At 47.9% G+C, this 17372-nt stretch overlaps 1 protein-coding gene across 1 annotated transcript; it reads left to right on the top strand.

Annotated features, from left to right (window-relative positions):
• The first annotated feature begins 249 nt into the window (after positions 1-249).
• LOC135814320 (hippocampus abundant transcript-like protein 1) lies at positions 250-16673 on the top strand. Its single transcript, XM_065327428.1, has 12 exons — positions 250-571; positions 4679-4777; positions 6185-6247; positions 6505-6632; positions 6932-7046; positions 7261-7482; positions 8144-8257; positions 8630-8701; positions 10040-10152; positions 10584-10681; positions 11252-11505; positions 15641-16673. The coding sequence occupies exons 1-12, from the start codon at positions 545-547 to the stop codon at positions 15833-15835; spliced, it is 1500 nt and encodes a 499-aa protein (XP_065183500.1). The 5' UTR covers positions 250-544; the 3' UTR covers positions 15836-16673.
• Positions 16674-17372: the final 699 nt, after the last annotated feature.

Genomic DNA, 17372 nt, shown 5'->3' with positions numbered 1-17372 from the left:
CCTCAACAGTTCTGCAGTCACGTGCGCAAGCCCTCTCAGCTGATCGAGATTCCCGCCAAATAGTGGTGAATTTATGGAATGTCATCACGAAAAAATTCTAACCCAGCGCGCGGTGGCCGCGTGTCCGAGGGCCTAAGCCTACGGGCACCGAGTTCCCAAGTGGTCGCAAACAGCAGGGAGCGATCAAATCCAGATTTAGATCTGCTTCATTCTCGTATACTCCAAAAATCACCTCATCTTCTTCGTGAAATATTGCATGATCGCATGAGTGCGTGGACTGCTGAGTTTTCCCTTCCTTCGAAATTTTCCGAACACGATTCTGGTTAGTAGCTCCATACACAGCTTTCTTAATCGTATGAATGATCTTTGACGGTGGTACGAGAGTACTGTTGTAGTTTGCCTTTGTTGGGCAAGGAGTGTCACCAGCCAGCTTCAAGTGTTCCGAGCCGCAATTACGAACACCCAGGAGCTTTGCAGTAATTGTTATTGATTACTCCCCGTATCCCTGGAGTGTGATGAAGGGAATTGCTCCGCGCACTGGCAGATGATGGTTATCGTACCGCCGAGAAAAGTGAGTTTGCGTCAAGTGCTTGTTGTTCTCTCGACAGTCGAATATCTATGAGTGCAAGTCATTTGCATGTCAATAGTCATGCTGAGAGGATCTGGTGCTATCGATGTCAATTCTTCTGAACACGGGTGCTAGAATTATGTAGGAACAAACTGCATCGAGGAGCCACACGTTCCAGGGCATGTTGCTTGTGAATAAGTGGGCAGATCCGTTGTGTGTTTGTTGCTCACGACCGACCGTAGCCCGTCATGTACATGTATTTATCTTTTGAAATGGGCGTTATGTCGTGTCAGGTCACAATAATTCAGAATATGAAAAATTAATAGGACTAGTTTATTTATTGCAATTTCAAATTTGGACTTCACGGAGATTTTTCAAAACCACATGCCATGTACTGCTCTTTTCTCTCCGAAACTCAACACTTGCAAGCCAGATATGAAAGAAAGAAAAAATCATTACACTGGCTTGCAAGTGTTGAGTTTCGGAGAGAAAAGAGCAGTACGTGGCATGTGGCCTCAAATTTCCTAATAGTTTATTTATAACTAGCAGCACCACCGGCCAGCGTTGCCTGGCCGAATGTGGCATGCGGGTGAAGCAAGTTCGTGAACAGCACACGTGCTCAGCACGTGGTGGCTAGACCGCTGAAGTACTGGTGAGCTCACCAGATCTGCACTGACTGCACTCTGCATCTGATCTGCAGTGAAGAGCGCATCGCACTTTTGTTCGTAAGTTTATGAATTTTTTGAGCCGCTTCATCCGCCACCAGGTGATGGACAACCCTGACCAGCCTCCCGAAGGCGTAACAGACGTCCCTCCTTCTCCTTCCAACGATGAAGAACCTCCCTCATAGATTTGCACCCTCCTGCGGAGCCCACGCTGCTTTGGCAGTGGCGGAGGGTCGCTTGCCGACGTAACCGTCGGAGATCATGAAATTTGCACCCTCCTGCGGAGCCCACGCTGCTTTGGCAGTGGCGGAGGCTCGCTTGCCGACGTAACCGTAACCGTCGGAGATCATCATGAACAATGGACTGACTAATTATTCACTTGTCCTGCTACACGATTCTGTGGCTGCTTCCGCTAGCTACACGATTCGCACGCTTCGCGTGCTCAGGGCAGCGCAGTAGGCCTTTAAATTTTGGTTTGAAATTTGCACCCTCCTGCGGAGTCCACGCTGCTTTGGCAGTGGCGGAGGCTCGCTTGCCGACGTAACCGTCGGAGATCATGAAATTTGCACCCTCCTGCGGAGCCCACGCTGCTTTGGCAGTGGCGCTTCGCGTGCTCAGGGCAGCGCTAGTAGTAAGTAACGAGCGGGTTCTGGCACAGGGGCGCCCGGGTCCCAAAAAATGGGGTACTAATAGTACCCCATTTTTGCGGTGAAAATTATTTTTGGCCCGGTTTTTTGCGGATAAAAATATGTGTCAGGGTGCCCTGACCTCAAAAAAAAGGGGTATTATTGAAAATATGTATTGGGGCGTTATGCTCTACCCTAAACAATAAGGTAATATGGTGTCATGATTATGTAAGTATAAAAGGTGTGTTCTTGAATGATGATCCAGTCAGTTTCAAGTTGTTGTGGTGCAGTGAAAATGGATTCTGAATTTGAGATCCTGTATGCTTATGTCACCCATTTTGTTCACCCAGGGGATGGCTCACGCCTGGTAGGAAGAGAGAGAGAGAGAGAGAGAGAGAGAGAGAGAGAGAGAGAGAGAGAGAGAGAGAGAGAGAGAGAGAGAGAGAGAGAGAGAGAGAGAGAGAGAGAGAGAGCGAGAGCGGGAGAGAGAGAGAGAGAGAGAGAGATAAAGATAAGGAGAGAAATTGTCAAAGATCTATGAACTATCGAGACACACACACACAGACAGAGAGAGAGAGAGAGAGAGAGAGAGAGAGAGAGAGAGAGAGAGAGAGAGAGAGAGAGAGAGAGAGAGAGAGAGAGAGAGAGAGAGAGAGAGAGAGAGAGAGAGAGAGAGAGAGAGAGAGAGAGATAAAGATCTATGAACTATCGACACACACACAGAGAGAGAGAGAGAGAGAGAGAGAGAGAGAGAGAGAGAGAGTTTAGTCATGAAAGATATCTACAGACGGTACGACCCACGAGCGCTTTCTCGAAACTTCGATTACAGGGGCTGACGCAGATGCCTGGATCGTGACGAGCGATTCACCCAGATCTTCTTCGTCACGGACAATGCTGTCAACTGCCTTCCGCTTCCGGCTTTCTATACTGTCACACACGACTTCGGGCATCTTGGTGGGATGACCTTGCTCGTCAATATCAATTGTACCAACACGTACAACAATGCGGGTAATCCTCGTCGCGAGGACCGACAGCCGAACAGCTTTCGTTGTAAACTTGTTCATATCACGGTCTTGTCGAAAGATGTCCCTCTCGTTCAGATCTTTTATTAACCTGATGAATTCCTCGGCTTCAATCTTCTCCGCATCTTGGAACGTCTCCTCGACGTTGTCGAGGGCACCTTCAGCCTTGGAGAGGTTAAACATCGATCTACGCCCGTCGTCCCAGCATCGCAGCAGTCTGCCTGTATCCCGCCATGATGAGGATCCATAGTCCTCTACGCCGTCAACGATGATCTTTGGGAGACGCTGGTGTTTCTCACCGCTAATCAACACCATAGAAGAAACCCTGCACAGATACTCCGCAATCTCCATGGGAGTTAAGTCGACCCGATCCGGGTGAAGCAGCACGGGTCTTAGCTCGTAGGCTGTGCCCAGATCGGTGAGTAAGCGAACGGTTAATTCATCTTTAGTACAAGAAAATAGGTACCACCTTTCAATATATTGTTGGGATGTTGACCAAGACATCTTCTTTTGCTATCACTATAGACAGGGAGAGAGAGTTAGCAATTGTGACGCATAATGCAATATCATCAGGCTGGCTTATAATGTGACTCGCAAGAATGGCACAGGAGATATACTCACCACAAGCTCCGGAGTCCTTCACGGGACTCCTGACCAACACGAAGATCGTTCAGAAGAACATCCTCGACAGGACGGAGAAGAAACTCTCGTTGCTTGAGGGTAGACGCGGAGTACGACTCTTTTCCACAGCAGATCGATCACCACCATCCCTGAACAATGAACTAGACATCTCGTCGCCGAATTTCATTGCTCTGGGGGAGAGCTATTTCATCGTGAAAATGCGCTATAGTGTCAAAAACAATCTCAATAACCAGCCTGGAGACTACACGCGATGGGTGTGCACCACGTCACCAGCCTTTTCATGGTTCAAGAACATTCGAGTGGAGATCAACGGAACAGAGGTCACGCAATCGAGTAAAGTTGCCGACATGCAAATGGTTCAGCATATCCTCAGTCTAATGGAAAGCAGCAGCGAACGCGCTGCTCCGCAGCGCTTCAGCGTGACACAAAAACACACGTCACAGGTGCCTCTTCTTTATAAGGAGCGTGACACACACACACACACACAGACACACGTCACAGGTGCCTCTTCTTTATAAGTAAAGATAATAGTAACTCACTGGGGAAGGCTTTTTCCTTCCTTGTGGATTATTTACCAAACTTGATCCGCCCTTGCCTAAAAAATCATCCACATCACAATCTTCAAGTCGGCTTGCCCATTTTGTAATGTCGAGAGTCAAGAGTATGCAACCGTGCACCAGTTGCGCGGCGTGCTGCCTTCATTACGTCATGCAGCTTCATCCTAGCAGTGTGGAAGATCAAACGCAACCATTTACCCGTGTTTGGAAATGTAGCTTTCGGACTGTACTCAAGTCCTTGCTCTCACCATCTTGCGACCGTGCTGCAAAACAAACAAATGAAGCAAACCTGGGAATGCTTGTGTGTATTATCCCTCTTGCTCTTTTGGTGCATACGTGGCTGCTAGCTACGATTTAGTACGCATAGCGCCAACAGCAGCAGCACACACACACACACACACACACACACACACACACACACACACACATACACACACACACACACACACACACACACACACACACACACACACACACACGCGCGCACATTCACTCTCTCTCTCCCTCTGTTTTCTCTATTCATCTCTCTCTTTCTTTCTCTCTCTCTCTCTCTCTCTCTCTCTCTCTCTCTCTCTCTCTCTCTCTCTCCCTGATGTAGAACACTATTGGACCGCAGAAACCTTCTATTCACCACGCAACTGTTGTGATCTTTCTGGAGTTCTTTGCATGGGGCTTGCTAACAAGCCCGGGCATCACAGTAAGTGTGGCTGTATACCGGCATGGCACTGTGTGTGTGTGTGTGTGTGTGTGTGTGTGTGTGTGTGTGTGTGTGTGTGTGCGCGCGTGCGTGCATATGCGTGTGTGTGTGTGGCTGTGTCACATTCATTATCTGTAGTATCTATTGGACCCCAATGATGCTAAGTGGCTTAGCTATTCTTACACGGTGCAGATATTTTCTAAATCCAGAGTATTTTGAAGAAGAGGTTGATGCGACTTCGGTGATACTTGGGGAATAGTGTGTTGCTCCCTACGTGGGAGCTCGCGCTTTTCCTGTCGACTTGAATTCTCACTTGTCTGACTCACGACTGCCATCCAGAGCATACGAGAAGTCCATCGAACCTTCCACTCGGTGAACCTGCAAGAAAGCACCACTCCCTGCTCAATACCCAGTGTGGGAATTCACCCCTCATCAGTTGAGCTTGAGTAGGCTGAGGAAGATTATCTGATAATAGGGAGGTTTAGTCCCACGTAATCCGTGGGTACTTTACGTGTGTGTACCACGTGATACTCAGTGACCCACGTACAGACGTTTTCTGATTCACGACATACCGTGTATGGAGGCTCACCAGAACGTGGGTGAAAATCAGAATGGAGCGCATTGTGCAAGCTGTGAGGGTGCTCAGCTGAAGAAGTTTCCGAAGCACGAAATCAAATTATTGGATGAGCTTCTTAGGCCCGGGTAGCTTCGTCTTTGACCAGGTTTGGGCCTTTCGCTTCATGCTTTTGTTTGTTCCGTGTGACTTAACACAACATTGCAACGTGGGTGCCCTTCGTCCACTTTACGTGGATCACCCACGTACGCGTTTCCGTTACATGGGAACTAAACCTCCCTTATGTCTGAAGAGCACCACTTATATAGTGCTCTCCAGGCTAAAATATCACCAGGAATACAAACTTACAGAGGCGCTCCGTTTTTCGTGTGCTCTGGATGGCAGTCGTGAATCAGTCAAGTGAGAATTCAAGTCGGCAGGAAAAGCGCGAGCTCCCACGTTGGGAGCACACACACTTTCCCAGAGTATTTTGTACACATTATGTTATCATATATTTCACACGATGGCTTTCTGTATGGAATTTAAATTCACCCAAAATGTTTGCCAATCGCAGTGATGGAGCTCATTCTCTCTGTGTGAATATGATGTGCATCTGAATGGTTCTGGTGGCTCAGACTTTAAACATACTTTTGTTGAATTTTTATATGAATATTTCGGGACTCACGGTACATGTCTGGGTGTTGGCTATTCTCTCTCTCTCTCTCTCTCTCTCTCTCTCTCTCTCTCTCTCTCTCTCTCTCTCTCTCTCTCTCTCTCTCTCTCTCTCTCTCTCTCTCTATTTCTCTCTCTCTCTCTCTCTCTCTCTCTCTCTCTCTCTCTCTCTCTCCGTGCAGACTCTCTACAAAACATTTCCTCATGAAACACTCCTGGTCAATGGTCTCATTCAGGGAATCAAGGTTTGTAGATCCAGAGCTGCCGCTGCATGCTCATAACGTGTTGACTGAACTTGGCCATTGCAGGGTTCGTGTTTTGATTTTGAGTTGGTGTGTGGAATGTGGAATGACTTGTTCACTATTCCTGTCTTTTCTAAAACACAGGAAGCAGTTCACCTGAAGTATTGTTCTGGTAAACATAATAGAGCATGACTATTTTATTGACCGAATTCAAACTTGCACTGAGAGCAGGGCAACACACATGTTTCTTTCCTTTGCAGGGCATTCTCTCGTTCTTGAGTGCTCCGCTCCTGGGCGCCCTGTCAGATGTGTTTGGACGTAAGCCATTCCTGCTGCTGACCGTGCTAGTAACGTGTCTACCTATACCATGGATGAGCATCAGTCCCGGGTAAGACATGCTGCCTGTGCTGGCGCCACGCTGTACGTGTTAGTGGCTTTCTCTCTCTCTCTCTCTCTCTCTCTCTCTCTCTCTCTCTCTCTCTCTCTCTCTCTCTCTCTCTCTCTCTCTCTCTCTCTCTTTATCTTTATGGTTATCATTATCTTTCTAACGTTCCATGATTGGTGTGTCAAATTCTTGAAAGTTGAAACATTTGGGATTTTTGTGATATGTGTTGTTGCATATCGATGATACTCAAATGATCTGCCTCTCCTCTCGTTCTACCTATTTGTGTATATCTCACTGATCAGGCTATACTTCGGGCTATACACGCTGTCTGGCCTGTTCGCCGTCACGTTCTCGATTGTGTTTGCCTATGTTGCCGACATCACACCGGAGAATGAGCGTAGTGCAGCTTACGGCCAGGTGCGTTGATGTCATAGTATGTGTGTTCGCGTATTGCCCGTGCACACATACTGTATTTCTGGGTACAATACCATCAACCTAGTGGTACATACTAGTACGCAATAGTACACCGAGATCCATCCTAGAGTTGATTAAAACGCTATGCGTATGTGTGAAGCTTTAGATGTTCAATTTCTTCGAGCCTTTTTGTGTCCATCTTTGGTGTTTTGCTTAGGTCTCGGCCACCTTTGCAGCTAGCTTTGTGCTGAGCCCTGCTATCGGGACTTACATTGCAGCCATGTTTGGCGACAGCATGGTCGTGCTGCTGGCAACGTTTGTGGCCGTCCTCGACCTGCTGTTCATTTACCTGGTCATGCCCGAGTCGCTGTCGATCATGTCCGAGGTCCAGGTGCCATGGACAGGCTCGATCTCCTGGGAGCAAGCCGATCCACTGCGGGTAAGACTTGCTACATGCATCGTACTGTACAGAAAACTGCATGATAACTTACACTGTATGTTACTCAATCTGCGGACAGAACTGTGTCGTCCTTTGTGGACTCATCAGCGTAGCACAGAGAAAATGAGGCCGAACCTGATAGCAATGAAAAGGAATTTTCCAAAGCCAGGCCCGAACGTACCTTGCCAGAGTGCTCAAACTGACAATTCATTGAGCTCTGCATAACGCAAACAGCAAAGGCACTACCCCACATGAGACAGTGTATGTTATGTATGCATGTACTTCCGAATGCCTTAAAAAACTTCTTTTTTTTAAACTGCAATTTATAGCCAGGACACTTTATGTCCAGGGTCAAACGACTTGTAAAGCATAATCATGAAAATGCAGGGTCGGCAAGAATAGTGGTTTACATCCCATGAGAGAAGTGGATCCAGGGTGCTTTGTACTGAACACACTTCTTTTTTGGGGTAATGCATTCATACCCCAGACAATGTCCGTACTACTTCGAAGTAGGTGAGCTCCACTGTACCAGTAGTATGTGTACTGTACCCAACGCTGTTCCGTGGACATGTTTGTGTGGAAGTGTGCAATGTCACGTGTGTGTTTCCCGGTTACGTTATCAGCGTGCATGTTGTGTGCCTTCTCTCCATTCTCTGTGCAGACGCTCCGCAAGGCCACCAAAGACAAGGGTCTGCTCACGATTTGCGTCATGGTCTTTCTGTCGTACTTGCCTGAAGCTGGGCAGTATTCGTGCTTCTTTGTCTACCTTAGCAAGGTACGTGTACAGTGTACAGTGTACAGTGCTGCTCAATGAAATCCAGTCGCGTCACTCAAGTGTGCGCCTTGCATCATTTCGCAGCCCAGTGTTCGCAGGTCTAGGGCTGCGCAATGCCCGACGCGTACTTGGGTGACGCGGCTGGATTTCGGTGAGCAACACTGTACATGCACCATGATGTACAGTGTACTGTGCACTCACCGGAGCTCAGCTAAAAGTCACTTTCTCAGCCATCTCGAGCCCTGTTGCCAGACCCTTTGCAGCCACTTGGCTTACTTGCTGTGCACATGATGGTGCCTACGCCATTTACCCTTTACCCCTCTCTCTCTCATACCTTGCAATCCTGTTGGTTTCTTCTCGTTGCTGTTTCAGGTGATTGGGTTTAGTCGCAAGGAAGTGTCAATCTTCATCGCTATGATGGGATGCCTGTCAGTGTTATCACAGGTCAGTGTGTTGTGGCCAGCCTTTAGCCTGGCTGTGGGCGATCTGCAGCTGACATTCTGGCCATGCATTGCGCTGCACATGTGAACTTGTGGACGTTAGTCCACTCTAACGCAGACACAACGGTGATGAAGCACCCCGGAGCATAGATTCCGAATTCAAAGATGCCCCCCCCCCCCAGTAATCTGTACTCTGCATGCCAGGTGTACACCCACAGCAGTCTTGGCCTGTTCGACAACAACATTGCCTGAATTACCATATTTTACCAGTCATAAATCGACCCCCCCCCCCCTCACTTGTAATTCATTATTTAGGTCCTAGCTGTTAGCAGGGCGACTTATGGCCCGTAAAAACTGTACCTGGTCCCGGGCATGCCTAAACCGGTGGACCAGTCACCCCCAGCATTGTGTAGTCCCGGCAGCATGATGATTGCAATCGTTACTGTGCAGTACTCATTGAGTGCTGCTGCTATCGTATTTTCCGGAGAAAAGCCGCACTTAAAACGCCAGTAATTCACCCAAAAAACGTCGATGCGGCTTTTACTACGATGGTCAAGTTAATGGTGATAAACAGGGTCTGTATTTCGTGAAAAAATCTGTGTGTGGCTTATAGTCAAGTTCTGCTTATACTCCGGAAATTACGGTACATGTAGTTTTAACCCTTTAAGAGCCGCCCCATACTTGAATGCAAAACTTCAAAAGATCGTAACTCAGTCCAATCTCGCTCAAATCAAGTGATCGAAATATCCAGGGCGAAGAGAAAACTATCACCTGTCGGGAGAAACAATCCGCAAAGCGCTGCGAGCAACGGTTCCCGAGATAAATCACTCGTAAGTTGAGCCGCGATCGCGGCAATTTCAAAAGCGCGCAGTGCGACTTTAGTATTGAGAATTTTGAGACTTGTCGTCACGCTGGTTTACTCGAATTTGCACGGGTTTCACTGTTGATATTGTCAAGAGTACACAGCGAAAAAATTGGAACTCCACGATCGAGTAAAATGAAATATCTGGTGCGGGACGCAATTGGACGCATTTGGGGCATTTTTCGTACTGTCGCTGCGATCTAGCGCTGGATAGACGGTGTGCTGGCTATCATGATCGACCTCATTCTCTTCCTCTCGCGGAGACCTTTCCAGGAAGCCCTAGATTGTGAGGATTGAGTGAGTAGAACTGAAGCTATGATCCAAGGAACACGAAAAAATGCAGAATTTTGAAATTTTCCTGTGGCTCTTAAAGGGTTAACTCGGATTCTCATGTGTTTCTTCTCTTTTTTACATGTAGTTTTGGTTGATTTTTGTTCATGTTGCCCATATTGCGCTCTCGTGTCCTGTTGCTACGTTTAGACGGTGCTGCTCGCTCAGCTGGTCAAGCTTGGGCACAAGCGCTGCATCTTTGTCGGCCTCGTCTTCCAGGCCATTCAGCTCTTCTGGTTTGGTCTGGTCACGTACAAGTCATGGTAAGGCCCGCAGGCGGTCTCTTCTTTTTGCACTGTGCCAGCGGCCACTTGCCCTGTGTCGTATTTTCTAGATATGCTGCACCTGATGGACTGTGAGTGACGTTGAATCTGCCGGGCAACAAATACTCAAGTTTTCATTGAATAGGAAGTGCTTCAGTAGATTGATACTGTGACATGAGATCCAACCTTGTGAATACAGAATATCCGTATTGCCTGCACAGCTTTATGACTGCAATATTCATGAGAAGTTTGTTTGCCTCTCCGCTTTAGCATGCTAGTACCGTAGCTTCAGCTGCAACGTGTTTTGCTTCTCCACGGTCGGGTGACATGTTGGAATGCACGTGATGCGCCGCAACGTGCAATTAGAAGAACCATGTTGGGCTTTGAGTCTTTGTCCTAGCGTCCGTGTCCTTTCTGTTGTGTGCCTGCAGGATGTTGTGGGCAGCTGGTGCTATTGCATCCATTTCTGCTGTCAACTATCCTGCGCTAAGTGCCCTTGCATCTAATATGGTTGGCCTGGACCAGCAAGGTAAGGACTATTCACATAGCTGCTCGGCTCGGTTCATGTACTGCAATAAGGAGAGTACATAAACCAGAGTGTGCAGATCCGGGAGAATCGCTCTATGGTGATTTTCTTGGTTTAGATCATAGTGACTCACCTTGCTGTATCTTGCACCAGTTCACTTGGTCGTTTGACTGTATCACCCCGGTTCAGTGTGAAATATATTGCCAGTCTTTATCCGGACAAAGACTTTCACGAGTTCCATATCCTGAGGTGCTGGTAGGCACGCTTGCTTGGGTTGTACAGTACCGGTCAGAGCAAAGGAAGTACTTAAACGTACATGCATACAGAAGTGCATAGTCGGTTCGAGTATTTTTGCGAAACGAGTACTCGCTCTTTTCACATTTTCGAGCAAGTGCTCAGGTGTTCGATATACTCGTTTCACCCCTAGACGAAGTTCGTACAACTTTCGTTAACCTTGGAACGGCCTTGAACATTTTCTCTGTGTTTTCGTACGAACCATGTGCATGTATTCGTTGTGTTGTGCTTCTTTTAACTTAACTGCTAAACTGTGCTTTTTCTCATTGTTCCTTGCAGGCGTTGCGCAAGGCGTTATCACCGGTGTACGGGGCCTCTGCACCGGCCTTGGTCCGGCCATCTTCGGCTTCCTCTTCTACTTCTTCCACGTGGACTTGAACGACGACGGCCTCGGGCTGACCACCCTGCCGCCGGCCACAACCTCCATGCTGAACCAGAGTCGTGTTTCAGCTCCACCGACGCTCTCACACCAGCATCCGCTCAGCCGATTCAAGCCACTGCTGTACTCGACGATAGATCCCATTCGCTTGCAGGTACTGTGCACGTACTGTAAAAGCCATTATTCCCGTAGCTATGCAGCAGACGTTACTTCAGTAACGTCTCGCGCTAGCCAGGGTTCACACAGCTTTAATTCCCGTAGCTATGCAGAAGACGTTACTTCAGTAACGTCTGGCGCTAGCCAGGGTCCACACAGCTTTAATTTGGTGTTTGTTTGTTTGTTTGTGTCACGGCCGGAGCTATCCCGTATCTGTCCCGTATCTGTGACTACAAAGGCTCTACAGGATTGTACATAACAGCTGTCCACAATATTTGCGGGCTCCTGTATCTGTCCCGTACCGTACCAAAATTCGTCGTATTATGTATACGACTCCCTGCTGTAGAGGGAGATTTGGAAAGAAATAGGGAGACGAGGAGGAAATTAAATTAGAATAGACGCCGATTAGGTGATAGGATGCGTCAGCATAAACATACTTTGGAAGAGAGATCCCGTCGTCTCCAAAATAAGCGCGAACGAGCGATTCAGGGCCGGTCACAGGAAACGTCGGAAGAGAGATCCCGTCGACTCCAGAACGCCCGTGATCGGTAGAGTCCGGCGGTACCAGGCAACGTCAGGACAGACATCCCGTTGAGTCCAGAACGCCCGTGATCGGCAGAGTCTAAGCCGGTCCCAGGAAACGTCAGGACAGACATCCCGTCGAGTCCAGAACGCCCGTGATCGGCAGAGTCAGCGCCGGTCCCAGTAAACAATTTCGACGTGAGCAGCAGGTCACTCGCGTTGATTTTTCGACGTGCGAGCCAAATAACGCGAGCTGAACTTTCGCGTCGCAGACATCCCGTCGACGCGCAGAAAAACTAAATCTGCAGCCTCTTTTGCCGTCGGACAGGATACGTATTTTAGGAGACTGTAAAGTTATGTAATGTGCTCCACAGGCAACCATGCATTCGGCGTCGTCATTGGCTCAACAGGTCAATGTACATGTATTACTACAAAAAGGCCAGAAAATCCGATCACTGTATTAAAATCAACTAATGTTCGCTAAAGTTGATTGTTCCAACTAGGAACACACGCTTCTTGCCGAACTTGACACTTGACTGACTCACGACTGCCATCCGGAGCACACGAGGAGCACGTCGCACCTTCCACTCGGCAAACCTGCAAGAAAGCACCACTCCCTGCTCAATACACGGTGTTTCGGGGAATTCACCCCTCATCAGTTGAGCTTGAGTAGGCTGAGGAAGATTGTGCCTGAAAAGCACCACTTATATACTGCTCTCCAGGCCAAACCATCACCAGGGATACAAACTTACAGAGACGCTTTGTTTCCAGCGCGACAAACACCTCGTGAAGCTCCAGGTAGCAGCGTGAGTCAGAGTCGCTCATGGAGTTGTGATAAACAGACGTTGAGAGCCAGTATAGCTATTCGCAACGCCGTCACCTCCAACAACTAGTCGCACGTCCACGTGAGGGACAACAATACGAACTTAGAAGTTGCGACTTCGGCGGTAATAGTCATGAAGTTGATTGTTCCAACTAGGAACACACGCTTCTTGCCGAACTTGACACTTGACTGACTCACGACTGCCATCCGGAGCACACGAGGAGCACGTCGCACCTTCCACTCGGCAAACCTGCAAGAAAGCACCACTCCCTGCTCAAAGCGCTCAAAGCGAAACAAAGCGTCTCTGTAAGTTTGTATCCCTGGTGATGGTTTGGCCTGGAGAGCAGTATATAAGTGGTGCTTTTCAGGCACAATCTTCCTCAGCCTACTCAAGCTCAACTGATGAGGGGTGAATTCCCCGAAACACCGTGTATTGAGCAGGGAGTGGTGCTTTCTTGCAGGTTTGCCGAGTGGAAGGTGCGACGTGCTCCTCGTGTGCTCCGGATGGCAGTCGTGAGTCAGTCAAGTGTCAAGTTCGGCAAGAAGCGTGTGTTCCTAGTTGGAACAATCAACTTCATGACTATTACCGCCGAAGTCGCAACTTCTAAGTTCGTATTGTTGTCCCTCACGTGGACGTGCGACTAGTTGTTGGAGGTGACGGCGTTGCGAATAGCTATACTGGCTCTCAACGTCTGTTTATCACAACTCCATGAGCGACTCTGACTCACGCTGCTACCTGGAGCTTCACGAGGTGTTTGTCGCGCTGGAAACAAAGCGTCTCTGTAAGTTTGTATCCCTGGTGATGGTTTGGCCTGGAGAGCAGTATATAAGTGGTGCTTTTCAGGCACAATCTTCCTCAGCCTACTCAAGCTCAACTGATGAGGGGTGAATTCCCCGAAACACCGTGTATTGAGCAGGGAGTGGTGCTTTCTTGCAGGTTTGCCGAGTGGAAGGTGCGACGTGCTCCTCGTGTGCTCCGGATGGCAGTCGTGAGTCAGTCAAGTGTCAAGTTCGGCAAGAAGCGTGTGTTCCTAGTTGGAACAATCAACTTCATGACTATTACCGCCGAAGTCGCAACTTCTAAGTTCGTAATGTTCGCTGGCGATTTAATTTCGCTGATTTCGCCGCTTGGTACCAACCGGCCAAAGTAAATCGCAGGCCAACGTTTGTCATATAGGCAAATTATGCATGATTAAGCAATGGATGCATGTGAGAGCCAAAATACCTATCGATTTCAAATTTGACGTGAAACTGCGCGTCACGTCGGAAATAACGTGCATCTTAACCTCTCTAATAGAGAGGTTTCTATTTCTCATCGGCCAAAATTTGTTGATTTACAATATAAGGAGATAAAAAGAAAAGAAGGAGCAAAACAAAAGTAGATGATTATTAGAGAAATAACAATCCGCAATAAATTCTGCAAATACTTTTGCCTAACTCATAATATTCAAACCGATTGAAACGTTTTTGCAATAAAGTGATGTGGCCAATCAACGAAAAAGACATTCCCATCAGTTCTTATAACATGTACGATGAGCTAGGCAAAAAAGCATAAAAGCATAGCGTAGGGCCCTGAGCTTCCAAGCTCTCTCGTTTGGTATTTGTCTGTTTGTTTGTGTGTTTGTGTCACGCTTGGCGCTATCCCGTATCTGTACCGTACCATCAAACACAGCTGGCCACATACAGCTGGCCGCAATATTCAATTAGGGCTTTCAAACGCAAGATCATAACGTGAAGCCACTTGGAAGAATGCGTATGAATGCGAAGTGTATGGGGGAATGCATGTAGGGCGATAGTGCGGGTTCGAATCCCAGGTTATGCCTAAAAATAGGGGAATTGAAAATTTTTTAACATCCCTATCCTTTTTTGCCTAGGTCATCAAGGCGGTAGACGGTGTCGTATTACCCTCGACCGTACCTGTCCCATACCGTACCGTGCCATCAAAGACGGCTGGCCACAATGCATATTCACATAGGGCTTTCAAATGCAAGATCATAACGTGAAGCAACTTGGAAGAATTAGTATGTATGCGAAGTGTATCGGGGGATGCATGCAGGGCGATAGTGCGGGTTCGAATCCCAGGTTATGTCTTCAAAAAAAAAGGAGAAATTTATATGAATTTATAACATCCCTATGCTTTTTTTGTCTAGGTCATCAAGGCAAAAAAAGCATAGCGTAGGGCCCTGAGCTTCCAAGCTCTCTCGTTCTAACGAGGCGCATATATAACGATTTCCTAAAATTGACTGGCTTACGTGAACAAAAGGTAACGATTCTGACTCATTCGCAACGCTCAATGGCAACAGTATTGTATCGATTTCCGTATAACGATTTCTATTTTAACGACAGATTTCTCCTCGTTAACTCGTTAGAGTTAGCACTTCGTTATCTATATGGGTTTAACAGTATCCTATAATTATAATACTGTGGCTGGGTGATCTCTGATCCAGTGCTTCTCCTAGCCCACGGCACTTCTCTCACTTGCTATTGACTTCCCCACGCGGGCGTATTGCTGAAAAGAGGGCTCTCCTCTAAATTTGCTTGTATGGCACACCCCTGTTCACTTTCTATCTATCTTGCTCGCTTCTATCAAGCTTGGCGTATTTCTCTCCAATGCACTTCAACTTGTTCATGTGCTATCTCCTCATCGGGTATCAAACACGTCTAAATGTATGTGTGTGTGTGTGTGTGTCTGTCTGTGTCTGTGTGTGTATGCATGTATGTGTGTATGTGTGTGTGTACGTGCATGTGTACGTGCATGTGTCTGCCTGTCTGTTTGTCTATCCTGTAGCGCCCGATGGCTGGCGCACCGTTCCTGCTGGGTGCGTGCCTCGTAGTCGGTGCGCTGATCACCACCATTCACTTCTCGCCGCGCCGCGTCGGACTGCGCCCGGACTCTCGCGTCATAACGCTACGCTCGGTCGCGCCAACGACAGCCTCTGCTTCAACTTCTCTCCCGATGTCGTCAAGACACAATGTAGCATGACATGTGCGTATTGTGTCTGTGAGTATACATACCTTCATAGTTTTAGTCTCAGTGAGTAGACATGCATATCTGTTAGCGCTGCGCCTTGAATCGCATCATAATGCTACGCTCGGTCGCGCCAACGACAGCCTCTGCTGCGACTTCTCTCCCGATGTCGTCAAGACACAATGTAGCATGACATGTGCGTATTGTGTCTGTGAGTATACATACTTTCATAGTCTCTCTGTGAGTAGACGTACATATTTTTTAGCGTGGTGCCTTGAATCTTTTGTTTGAGATTCCATGCTGCTTCATGATATATTTTTTTATTATTAACGACCATGACAGTGTTTACATGCACATAGAAAAGAAGAAGACAGGATTTCACATTCAGAAAATTACAATATGCTTACATTTGAGTGCTGCTCATGCGGCGACAGTCGCCCTCACAACACACGGCATCAGTCTAGATTACGCGCCCATCACGACAAAAGCACGAAACGCCATGCCTGTCTTGCTTTAGCACAATCTGCAACGTGATTTTGTTCGATAGTTTTTGTTTTTGTTCATGCCATGCGATTTGCCAAACATACCGATTTTTTACCGGTATCAGTGTACATATAATACAAATAGTTTCACTTTTGGTGACCGCACGGCACACTCAGCCTCAAACCCCCGCCATGTATGCATGGTACTGACCGCTCTATTTTTTTTAGATGAACTCTGCTCGCGATGAAATCTTATTGCAGTGATATGGATGCTTTGGCAGCAGTTAGGTGTTATTCTGAACATTTCTTTTCACCACTCCTAGCGATGCTTTTTTGCAATTAAGAAAAAATAAAGACTCTCCTTTCCTCTACAGTGTTTGCGTGACACCGGTTACCAGTGCTTGTGGTCATGTGACGTGTGGTCATGTGACTTGTGGTCATGTGACTTGTGGTCATGTGACGTGTATGTTGTGAGGAGAAGACGGTACGCAACTCGTGTGTGTTGTGTTGTGTTGCCTGGCGTCTTGAGAGAAGTGTTGCGCAACCTGGCTGGAGCGACTCTTCTCAGGGCAACTCCTTGTTCTTGTCGGTACATGTACCGTAAAATCCCGCCAGAGCACCCCGTCTCTCCCATCCGCCCCTCCCTGACTTCTTGTCAGGGACGTGATTGATTGTATCCTCGTATGACTCTGTCGCAGTCTGTGATGCCGTACTGCACTGCAGACGCGTGCTCGACCCCGTTGGAAATGTACGCAACAGTGCCCACCCTCCTGACCAGGGATCACACAAACCCTGCGTTTTGTCGGGTCTGTTCGACTCCTGGCTCTTGACCTTTGGTCGGTGTACGAGATGCATGAACAGTTTTCGTAGGGTGAGTACTTTTTCATGTAGCACTGAATGCGGCAAGTAGGACTCGCCCATCCATCCCTCCCCACCTGAAGCGTCGAGGAGGTAGGGGCGCTCTGGCGGGATTTTACGGTACAATCAAGAGTACGTAAACCCTTGGTACAATCAAGAGTGATGTGAGTGTTTATCTACTCTTGCTACAATGTATGTACAGTCGACTACAT

Source organism: Sycon ciliatum, chromosome 1 (genome assembly GCF_964019385.1).
Source record: "Sycon ciliatum chromosome 1, ocSycCili1.1, whole genome shotgun sequence".
Taxonomy (NCBI): Eukaryota; Metazoa; Porifera; class Calcarea; order Leucosolenida; family Sycettidae; genus Sycon; species Sycon ciliatum.
This window is presented reverse-complemented; position numbering and strand designations above follow the sequence as displayed.